A 12425-nucleotide genomic window follows, 5' to 3' on the forward strand; every position below is an offset into this window, starting at 1 on the left:
AAAACGAGGATAATGGAATGTAGTCAAATTAAATCGGGTGATGCTGAGGGAATTAGATTAGGAAATGAGACACTTAAAGTAGTGAAGGAGTTTTGCTATTTAGGAAGTAAAATAACTGATGATGGTCGAAGTAGGGAGGATATAAAATGTAGACTGGCAATGGCAAGGAAAGCGTTTCTGAAGAAGAGAAATTTGTTAACATCGAATATAGATTTATGTATCAGGAAGTCGTTTCTGAAAGTATTTGTTTGGAGTGTAGCCATGTATGGAAGTGAAACATGGACGATAACTAGTTTGGACAAGAAGAGAATAGAAGCTTTTGAAATGTGGTGCTACAGAAGAATGCTGACGATTAAATGGGTAGATCACATAACTAATGAGGAGGTATTGAATAGGATTGGAGAGAAGAGAAGTTTGTGGCACAACTTGACTAGAAGAAGGGATCGGTTGGTAGGACATGTTTTGAGGCATCAAGGGATCACAAATTTAGCATTGGAGGGCAGCGTGGAGGGTAAAAATCGTTGAGGGAGACCGAGAGATGAGTACACTAAGCAGATTCAGAAGGATGTGGGTTGCAGCAGGTACTGGGAGATGAAGCAGCTTGCACAGGATAGAGTAGCATGGAGAGCTGCATCAAACCAGTCTCAGGACTGAAGACAACAACAACAACATTTTTAAAAGCAGTACAGCAACTAAACTGCCGACATTTCGACCGACTTTCCAACATTTCTGTTCAGGGAGTTTTACTGATCATTGCGAAGTCGGTCGAAACATCGGAAATTTAGTTGCTTTAGTGTTTTATGATGATGCGGCATAATACTCAACATAATTTTATCGTGTACAGCTGAGTGAGCTGATGCTAAATGGCTCCCCGATTTTTTTTGGTCTCTTTCCGATGCCACTTCTATTTTCGGTTGAAGATGTTACGCCATCTGCCACATAGATCGAAGAAAAGGGGTCACAGCGTCTTGTCATTCCTGTGCAACACCGATGACTGATCTTTCATCTTACGTTAAATACTCTGAAATCTTCTTGTTCTTCTTTTTAGGATTACGTTCCTCAGTCGGTAAAAACGGAACCTTTATAGGTTGAAAGGTAGGTGCTGAGGTCTGATCAGGGTAGATCCAGAAAATAAAGTCGATAGCTGCCAACCGCAAAGTGGAATGAGTATAATAACTTTGAGTAGGAGGATCTTTGATGTTTAAGAGAGCTGGGCGCGCACAGTAAAACACTCGGTCGTCGCAGCTAGGTGCCTGTAGGAAACAGACGTGTGGTGACTGCTTTAAGGTAGGATTCGTGCTACGCAGTTTTCAGGTTGTACACTGAGCAAACTTTAGCATGTTAATGGGAGAAGCTATAAAATGATTTCAAAATGGTTTTTGTTAAATAAAGTTCTGAGTTCAGATTTGTATGTCCAAGTTTTGACACAGTAAGCGTTTTGTAAAATTGTTTGTAAGAGCGATTCGTGTTACAAAAATGTTGAAAATGGTAGTTTTTGTATATGACTTAAATTTTAACTATATATCAACATTGTGTCCAAATCTAACAGCCTGAATCATAATCCACATCCTTTGTTTGTACTGAATATGAAAATGAGTAGTAAAATAAAGTAACCACAAATGAAAGAACGTAAAGAAATGAGGCCTCTATGCAATATATATGTGCAGTTTATGGTTTGAAATCGATTTTAGTATAACTAAAGTTATCAGAGAAAAGTTAATTCAAATAACTAATTTTATGCCATTGCACAACTGGCATTATTCAAGTCAAGATATAATTTCATTAAATAAACATCAGGGCCAATGGCTAATTTTTCAGTACCATCGCAATGCCATTGCACAAATGCCATTATTCTCTTAAACTTGATTTCTCAGTCAAATACATGTTTCATTACTGGCAAAATGGAGGAGTGCACGAAACAAGTTTGCAGATGCAGTCAGATGCAGATTTTTTGAATAAATATTTTGGAACAATTTTATCTTTGATACTTCCACTAATTAAAAAGAAAACAGTTTTGGGTTAGATATGTCCACTTTCAAAGATAGTTTTGGACATGATACTTTCAAGGTTCACTTTGTTGTTCGTCTATCTGTCTATCCGACTGTTCAAAACCTTTTTTCTCAGAAATAGGTAGTCATTTAAAGTAGAAATTTGAATCACATATTAAGGTCTTCGGTTGCTTGTCGATGCAAGAAAACTTTGAAGTCACAGCAATCAAAATATACAGCCATGTATGTCACACATGTTGAAATTCGCAGAACTCACTCATTAAAACCTATAGGATACTTCCTCTTGAGTTAGAATCATGAAATTGGGCAAGAAACACTTGTACGGTACAAGTGAAGGAAAAAATTTAAAAATTATGAATTTGTAATTATGTCACCCGAAAAAAGATATTCCTTTTGTCATTTGTTACCCAACTTCAAACTTGGAATTAAAACATTCTAGGAAGTCTTCCGTCTCTGGGACCAGTATCTTCCCATTATCATATTTGTTAAGAGGCCGAAATCGAAGAAATCCTTGATTTGTCGAATGGGTGAACTGGCTGTGTACATAACTAAGTTTGTATGGAAACCTCAGTGGGCGAACACTACTCGACCTGACCAGTTTTTTTTTCTGAGTCTCCTGATTCTTTTGATGCTATCCACCACGAATTCCTGTTCATCTGAAAGTAGCGCTTGCATCCAACACCCTCAATTTTTTGTTGGATGTAGTTCAATCCGTGTCTCCTCCTAAATTTTCTACCTCTGTAGCTCCCTCTAGAACCATCGAAGCTATTCCTTGATGTCTTAACATATGACCTGTCATCCTATCACTTCTTCTTATCAACGCTTTCCACATGTTCCTATCCCCATCGAATCGCGCAGATCCTCCTGATTTCTGATGCACCACGTCTTTACGACACCACACACGAGTTACGGATCAGTACGATCTCTCGTATGGGCGACCGATAAGCTTCGCAGATCACATGTGTGTGCGCAAACCGCAGCGATCGGCTGCTAATCTCTGGTCGCATTGAAATCTCAGGAAATATGGTGGCTTGCATGCAGTTCTTGCAGGCAGTATGGCTGCCTGGCTGGTAAGCAGCGGTGTGTGGCAATATGGCTGCGACTAGTTTCTCTATCTATTAAGAGTGATTGCACAGTTTTGTTCCTTGCCGGCCGCAGTGGCCGAGCGGTTCTAGGTGTTTCGGTCTGGAACTGCGAGGCCGCTACGGTCGCAGGTTCAGATTCTGTCTCGTGCTTGGATGTTTGTGATGTCCTTAGGTTAGTTAGGTTTAAGTAGTTCTAAGTTCCAGGGGACTGGTGACCTCAACAGTTAAGTCCCATTGTGCTCAGAGCCGTTTGAACCAGTTTTGTTGCTTTTCAATTCGTCCACATTGATTAAGAATTTACGTTAGAATTTATAGTTATCGAGGAACCAATAACTACTCTCAGAAGTGGAAACCGGAATTGGCATTTATGATAAGAAGTAATACAAAATACAGCATCCTGTTTTGCAGAGAACAACATTGTGAAGCTTGTGCTACAGAAGTAGAATTGATGGTAACTTCTTAGTAATAGTCGCGATACAGTGAGCTCATTCTTATTATTTTGAGTTATCTATGAAACAATTACATTCATCATTAAGATTTTTAACTTTTAACCAGAATGACATACTTGCCTATTGTAGTGTTAAGAGGACAGTTCCAATGTTCAGGGCAAATCTGATGTACAGTTACAGTCAAGTTTGACATAATCTAACTCTCCTTCATACAGTCTATAACAAGAGTTACGGTAATCGGAAACGCTGCTGTTAATAAAGACTCTAAGACACATCGAGTAAATTATTCAAATACGTGCAGCTAAACTATAAGGGAATTGAGAACTAATAAAAGTCAAACGAATTGTGTTGTCACACTGAAAAGAAGCACACAACCCATATGGGGCCACTGAAGGATTGAATACATACTGTAAAGTAACCTACAGTTGCCAAGAGAACATTTCAAACCAAACTTAATAATCTATAATTGCGATTTATTTTAAATTTATGTTTATAAAGTATTCGTGGGCATATGGAACTCAGTTGCAGGTGCTGCTAGACACAGCAGTTCGTTTTCTCTAGCAGAACTTCTCGATACGATGATGTTCATAATACTGACTTAAATTGCTTGGCTAATCGCTCGTGTGTGGGGTGTCGAGGCAAGCGACATCGCATGCGACGGATCGCTGCTATCCATCTCTACCGTGTGGGTCCCTTTAAACGCTTCTATTCTCTTGTTTTCAGCCAATAGTAATTAAAACTTGTCATCTTTTGATACTTTTGGTCTGTGTGCTGCAGGGAATCCACATCGGGTCTCCAGCGGAGGACCTGCAGTACTTCTTTCACACGAGCGCCAGCCTAGAGGTGCTGCGCGACCACACGCAGGACCTGCTCGCCGAGTACCACGCCATGCTGCAGCGCACGCTGCGCGCCCTGGGACTGCAGCAGCAGGCGGACGGCTACCCGCTCGAGCAGCTGCTGCGAGACATGGACCACTTCGGCATGATCGCCGTCTTCGTATCTCTCACAATTCTGCCTCTTATGCTCAATTTCGGCGAAGTGGAATTTGCAGTAGATACTTCGGACGATCAGTTTGAAGAGAAATCCAAGAATTTCTATGAGAAGAGTTGGCGGAACGACAGATACCTTGCGTATCTTCAACATCTTCTGCCTGTCTTCGATTCGAAAGGGCTCCTTGACCAGAAAGTTTGATTCCATGAAAATTATAGGGATAATCAAGTAGTTGTATTGGTTCGCACCTGTTTACACATTGTGTATACTGAGCAAGGTGTCGCTCTGCTTAGCACACTGGACTCGCAATCGCGAGGTTGACGGTTCAAACCGCGTCCGGCCATCCTGATTGAGGTTTCCTTTGATTCCCCTAAATCTCTTTGGGCAAATGCTGGGATGGTTCCTTGAAAGGGCACGGCCACCTTTCTTCATCATCCTGCCCTAATCCGTTGCAACCGAGGACTTCACCGTTTGGTCTCCTACCCCAAATAAACCACCCAGCAGACTTTCGGATGTCCTTAAAGCCCACTTCGAATAATTTAGACTGGATGGTGAGAGGTGCGCGGGTGAGCACACGTCCTCTGCAATTGAGGCGTTTCACATCGATCATGTGAATGAAGTCCGTCCCGGCAGCAGATAACCGAAATAAATTAATAAAATATTGAACAGGCTTTGATTAAGAATACTTGTACTTGAAAGAGTAATGGAGTCATTCAAATAGCCACCTATAAGGTGCAGTCAAATGAAAAGTGAACACCCGCCACAACGGGACCATATAAAGGTTCCATTAAAAAACAATCACCACAAGTGTTAAGACATTCAGCCCGCTGGGAGATGAGACGATCAATTTTTGTTTTGTAGAACTCGGTCGGCGGCTGACAGAGCCACAACCGCACCCACACTTGCACCATCTGCGAGTATCTTTCCTCAGGTCACCAAAGATGTGAAAATAACGTGGTGAAATTTCTGAAACCATTGCTGGAGTCAGCCATCAAAGCAGAATGTTTAAAACAGTCTAGATAGAGTGCCTTTCCGATATAGCACAGCACTCCGTCGTTAGGCCACGATTGGCCTACCGGGACCATCCGACCGCCGTGTCATCCTCAGGGGAGGATGCGGATAGGAGGGGCGTGGGGTCAGCACACCACTCTCCCGGTCGTTATCATGGTATTCTTGACCGAAACTGCTACTCAATTGGCATCACGAGGCTGAGTGCACCCAGAAAAATGGCAACAGAGCATGGTAGCGGGATGGTCACCCATCCAAGTTCCGGCCACGCCCCACAGCGCTTGACTTCTTCGGTGATCTCACGGGAACCGGTGAATCCACTGCGGCAAGGCCGTTGCCCCTTTCCGATGTAGGCTGCTTTATAATTAATTTGAAACTCACTGTGAAACACCAGGGCTGTATGGGGGATGCTGCAGTGTTTCCTAACCTAGTCGCTGAAGGGTGGCCTTTCGTACGATTGACAGCGTGTGGGCGGACGTTATCCTACCACAGGATGATTCCGCCCTACAGCATTCCTCGTGGTTTTAACTTCATGCGCCTCGCAGTTTCTGCAAAGTCTCTTCATAACGTTGCGCACTGGTTATGGATCCACACTCGAGGAATTCAACAGGCAGAGGGCCCCTGCAGTTGAAGAAGATCGTCATTACCTTACTGGAACTTCTGTAAACAGCTTTGGTTTTATTTCTGCGAGGAGATGTGGTATGTTTCCACTGTTGGCTTTGTCGCATGGCTTTGGCCTGTCGGAATGTTGTTGGATGGAATCATCCTGTCGCACGATAATGCCCCCCCCCCCCCCCCCACTGCCAATTCCATGAGGATTACGCTTCACTTCTTTGATAAACACTGCAGTATCCTGAATACGCCCCAGATCTCTCACTTCGTTATTTTCGCATCTCTGGCGAATGATGAAAGGCATGCTTGGACGTCGATTTCAGTCGGACAAGGAAATGCAAGAGCGGGTGCGATTGTGGATCCGCCAGCCACCGATCACGTTGCACGAGACCATTGATCGTCTCCCAGTGGGATACTTTTGACGGGAGCATTCCATAGTCCCGTTGTGGTCGATGTTCGGTTTTTATTTGACAGCCCGTCATACTTCAAACTACAAGGAGTTGTGAAATCAATCTCTGTATAGGTTTTCATTGCCTGTGAACTATCGGACAAATCATAAGACTACCCGGCCTCTGTGCCCGAGCGGTTCTAGGTGCTTTAGTCCGGAACCGCGCTGCTGCTACTGTCATAGGCTCGAATCCTGCCTCGGGCATGGATGTGTGTGATGCCCTTAGGTTAGTTAGGTTTTAGTAGTTCTAAGTCTAGGGGACTGATGACCTCAGATGTTAAGTCCCATAGTGCTTAGAGCCATTTGAACCATAAGACTCGTCGCGTATAGAATCTCCTTATGTGGAAGGATGAAAATATTGATTGAGCAATCATACAATGTGGGTAAACTATCAATAGTTGCTCTATATATTTCCCGTGATAATATCACTATAAATATAACTTTAGAAAACAGTTAGGAATATACGTGCAGAATACAGACAACTAGTTTTCGCTTGGGAACCTACGTCCTGAACGGTGCCCACATATAAAAAGTTAGGGTTTTTACAATACGCTCTTACATATTACACAATTTTGTCGATCGTGTAACATTAGTAAGACGAAAGGAGCACCATGACTGGCGTGTATAAATCAGTGAACATCACAGAGATAAAACAATAAGTGCACAGTGGTTTGTATGTTAAACCTCTGAAGTGCTTGCAGAAATAGCAGGAGCAACGACTGGAGAAAGCTTCGATGGTATAAATGGGGTTCCACTTAATGTTAATTCTCAATAATGGAGGCAAATATGCCAGAAAGAAATGAGAAGAATTCCCTAGTATGACTCACGTACATGTCGATTAAATGTATATTGAGAGAATAAATATTTATTTTAACATGCTGTGAAACTTTTCTATTTTAATTATACTAAGTCCTAAATTATATGTACTAGTTATACACTGAAGAGCCAAAAAAACTTGTATAACCATGGGTATTAAAATACTAAGATAAGTGAACAGGGAGAAGATGACTTTGCGGTCGGCAACGCCTATAAAATACAGGTGACTGGCGCAGTTGTTACATCGGTTACTGCTGCTATAATGGTAGGTCATCAAGATTTAAGTGAACTTGAACGTGGTATTATAGTCGGTGCACGTGCAATGGGGCACAGAATCTTTGAGGTAGCGATGAAGTGGAGGATTTTCCCATTCGACCATTTCACGAGCGTACCGTGAATGTCAGGAAACAGGGAAAATGTTTTTTTATTCCAGTCTTTGATCACAATATTAATTCTTTAGACGATGACCAGTTTCAGTCCGCAATGACCATCCTCAGAACTGCAATATACAATTATATACACCTAGTCAGTAGTGTGTCTTTCAGCATGATACAGCAATACGTACTACAATATATTACCATACAACCAGGGAAATGTACAGATAACATACGGTAAAATGGACCTTTTTTTTCCTTGTCCTAAAGTGATAAGGTTCTAATGGCATCGTCAAAACATATAAATATAATCAGCACAGCATTGTCACATGGATCTAAAATATGGTGTAGAATAGGCCACATCATCCACTCTGACATTATTGAAACTGGCTACTGAAGTACAGTAGCTACCAGAAATATCTTTACTACATCCTCCCTAGATGTCGCTACTGTTGGCTTGGATGTAGTCATCATTTACGCTAAAAACATAAACTGATGAAAACATGTAAGGTAAAATGTATGTAACAGGCTTTTAAAATTGATAACTATCATAGAAACCAGTTGTGATAGATTAAAAGACGAATACAGTTACCCACGCAAAATTATTAAAAGGAAACGTATGAAGAGAATAGGTACAACCCTTTTTATGGTGAATTTACGGTCAACAATTAATATTCGTAATACATTGCCTGTGGAAACCTACAAATTGCCTATGAAAGATAAAATGTGTATATGACAGCTGAAAAAAATATGCGATTTCAGTCTTCTTTGGCGTATTCCACTGATGAATTCTTCAAGGGTTATCAGCTGAGTGGTGGCGTCGTCTTGTCGCAACGTTTCAATGAGTTTCGTACCCATCAATTTCTGCACTTCGCCAGAAGATGATGGGTACGAAACTCATTGAAACGTTGCGACAAGACGACGCCACCACTTGGCTAATAACCCGAGAAGAATTCATCAGCTGAAAAAAAGACAGATCAATGATCAGCGCCCTGTGTTGAGTCGGCCACCAGGATGTTATGTAGGCACTCGTATGAACTTGACCACTAGAGGGCTTTACACAGATCGTGATATATCTCCCACAGAAACGGTTTAAACAACATATTAACAGTCAATAAATAAAATTATATTGTCTGGCTACACATTCCATGAATAGGTAGGACATGTTCAGTTATAGGATTAGAGCGACTAATGTATGGAAGCAAGTTAAATGCCTACTGTTCTAGACATAAATCATCAAGTAAGGCTAGGTATAAATACGTGAGGCATAGTTTAGTTATTTGGAGCAGTTGCCTCCCTCCGACATCAACACTCCAATCACACCACAAGACTTATCCTTCGGTCCAAACACAACGCGGCCCCTGATCACGACTGCGACTGTGTCACCTACTGCCACCTTCGAGAAAGCACCTGTTCCTTCCTGACTGTCCTCGCCCATCTCCATAACGTCATCCTCTCTGCTGGCTTCTACCCCGACCTGTGGAAGACTTCCCTCGTCCTCTTATTCCTCAAACCCAACAAACCCCCTTCTGTCGCCTCTTCCTATCATCCCATCTGCCTCACCTCCATCTTCAGTAAGGTCTTCGAATCCATCCTCTCCTGCCATATCCATCAGCTCCTTAATCAACACCACCTCCTCCCCCTTACCCAATGTGGCTTCCGACCCTCCTTCTCCACTGAAGACCATCTCTTTAACCTCATTCACCTTCTCTCTCTCCAGCTCAGCTCCCATTGCTTAGCCATTTTTGTTTCCCACGACCTCCAAAATGCCCATGACCGTGTATGGCATCCCGGTCTCCTCTTTAAACTCAAAACCTGTCAGTTTTTTCCAACTGGTTGGTTCTTTCCTCTCGCGCCGTCCTTACTATGTCACCCTCCACAACACCAGCTGCTGTATCTTTTATCCCACTGCTGGCATCCCCCAGGGCTCTGTCCTCTCCCCTCTCCTTTATCTCTTGTATATGGGTGATACATCCAAACCACCCCCACCTGTCCACCTTCTCCAGTATGCTGATGACACTGCCCTCCTGCATCTCTATTCTACCCTTCAATGTTCCCAATGCACTCTCCAAACCCACCTTAACCATTTCACCACTTGGTGTAACCAGTAATTCCTCCGTCTCAACCCCTCCAAAACCCAGGCAATCATCATATGTCGCACCACCCACTCCTTCTGTCTCCATGATTTCTACCTCACCCTTTATGGTAGTCCGATCCAGCTCACCTCCACCCTGAGACACCTTGCCTCACCCTCGACTGTAACCTCACCTGGACTCCTCACCTCCAGATCATCCAGCAGAAAGCATATTCCCGCCTCCGCCTCCTGAAACTGGTTGGACATGGGGATTGCATCCTTCCACCATACTCCACACCTACAAATCCATCATCTGTCCTCTGTTATGCCAGTGTTGCCTAGAGCTCCACACCCACCCACTTTTACATGGCCCTCCAAATCCTTGAACAGCGTGCACTCCGCCTTGCCTTCTGTATCCGCATTCCTTCCCCCGCAAAGCTCCTGTATGAACTGATCCCCTTCCCCCACCTCCTACTGTTCCTCCAACATCTACGCATCCTTTACACTGTCCCCAAGCTTGATCCCCCACCCCCTGATTCCCTCCTTCCTCTCCACCCCCCGCCCATTGCCACGCCTCTATTGCTGTATCCCTCCCTCTCTCCACCTCCACACCGTCCATCTCCTTCATCAGGGCAATTTCCAGCGCCTCCCCCTTCCGGATGATGCACTTCACTGTGACATATACCCTTCCTTCCAATTATAATCTGGCCTTGTTTCCCCCATCCCCATGGCCCCCTTTTTCCCCTCTCCTCCTTCTCCCAGAATGGATTTTCCTCCTTTCCCCCCCTGAGACCCTGCACCTCATCCTTTCCTATTTCCCTCCCAAGTCCCTCCCTACCTTGCCCTCTTTGGCGCACCCCCCGCCCGTATACTTCCTCTCTTCCCCTCCCTCCCTTCTTCCCTTTTCCCTCACCTCGTTGTGCCTGGAAGATCCTCTGATTTGATCATCAACAGTGTGCCATGTCAGTGTTGTGTTTAGTGCTGTGCGTCGAGAGGTGTGATTTTAATTGTGTGCTCGCCTTGTACTTAGTGTCACTTTTAGTGTTTGTTCTGTGCTATGTCATCTGTCGATACTTTTAATGCTCCGGTCATACTGCGCCTTGTGTTCTTTTAATTGTCCCAGTGTGTGGTTTTTTGTGTATGCTACTTTTTTACGGTTTTTATCTCCATTTTACAGTTGTCCCTTTTTTGTCTATTGTCTTCCACGATGTTCCCCCTTTTTTATATCTATGTTCACTTGTTTTCTCCTTTGTTATTTTTAAATGTCTTCTATTGTTTGTCCTATGTGTTTCTGCTGAAGAGAAGCGCATATGCTGCTGCCAGCTCACCCAATGGGAAATTGACTTAAAATAAAGGAAAAAAAGAAGAATTTGGTTATCATAGTATATTATCAACGATAACCAAGTAATGCCTTGTGTCTTTATACCTAGCCTTACTTGATGATTTATGTCGAGAAAAGTAGGCATTTGCCTTGCTTCCGTACATTAGTCGCTCTAATCTTGTAACCCATTACGTCCTACCTATCCATGGAATGTATAGCCAGATTATATAATTTTATTTATTGACTGTTAATATGTTGTTTAAACGTTTTAGGTGGGAGATATATCACGATGTATGTAAAGCCCTTTAGTGGTTAAGTTCTTACGATCAGTGCGCGCCTACATAACATCCTGGTAGCTGACTCAGCACAGGGCGCTGATCATTAATCTGTCTTTTTTTCAGCTGTCATTTAGACATTTTATCTTTCATAGGCAATTTGTAGGTTGCTACAGGCAATGTATTATGTATATTAATTGTTAACAGTTAATTCACCATAAAATGGGTTGTACCTATTCCGTTCATATATTTACTTTTAATAATTGTATATGGGTAACTGTATTCGTCTTTTAATGTATCACAATTGGTTTCTATGATAGTTATCAATTTTAAAAGTCCGCTAAATGTATTTTACCTAATGTGTTTTTATCAGATTATGTTTTTTGCGTAAATGATGACTACATCTAAGCCCACAGTAGCGACATCTAGAGAGGATATAGGCAAACTGATTTCTGGTAGCTACTGTACTTCAGTAGCCAGTTGCAATAATGACTGTGTGGACGATGTGGCCGATTCTATTCCTTATTTTATATCCATGTGATGATGCTGTGCTGATTGTATTTCTATGTTTTGACGATGCCATTACGACCTTGTCACTTTAGGACATGGTGTAAAAAAGATCCGCTTTACCGTGCTTTATCTGTACATTTCCCTGGTTGTATATTGTGGTATGTATTGCTGTATTACGTTGAAAGACACACTGATGACTAGGTGTATGTATTTGTATATTGTAGATCTAAGAATGGTCATTGTGGACTGAAACCGGGCATTGTATAAAGAATTGATATTGTGATCAAAGGCAGGAATAAAAAAAAATTGACAGTATTAGATCACTGTTTGTATACGGGACTCTGTCGCAGTTGGTGATTCCGGTAAAACATCGAATCTCCGACATCACTGCGGCCGGAAAAAGATCCTGCAAGAACGGGACCAAGGACGACTGAAGAAAATCATTCAGCGTGAC

The 12425-nt window shown here is 42.7% G+C and overlaps 1 protein-coding gene across 2 annotated transcripts in view; it reads left to right on the plus strand.

Moving 5' to 3' along the window:
• Positions 1–7487, plus strand: part of LOC126324000 (uncharacterized) — a 48512-nt gene extending 41025 nt beyond the window's left edge. For both annotated transcript variants that reach the window (XM_049994871.1, XM_049994872.1), the window contains exon 3: positions 4321–7487. In XM_049994871.1, coding sequence (XP_049850828.1) covers positions 4321–4734 — 414 coding nt within the window. In that variant the 3' untranslated portion in view covers positions 4735–7487. The remainder of the gene's footprint in view (positions 1–4320) is intronic.
• The last annotated feature ends 4938 nt before the right edge of the window (positions 7488–12425 follow it).

This window comes from Schistocerca gregaria, chromosome 2, assembly GCF_023897955.1.
Source record: "Schistocerca gregaria isolate iqSchGreg1 chromosome 2, iqSchGreg1.2, whole genome shotgun sequence".
Taxonomy (NCBI): Eukaryota; Metazoa; Arthropoda; class Insecta; order Orthoptera; family Acrididae; genus Schistocerca; species Schistocerca gregaria.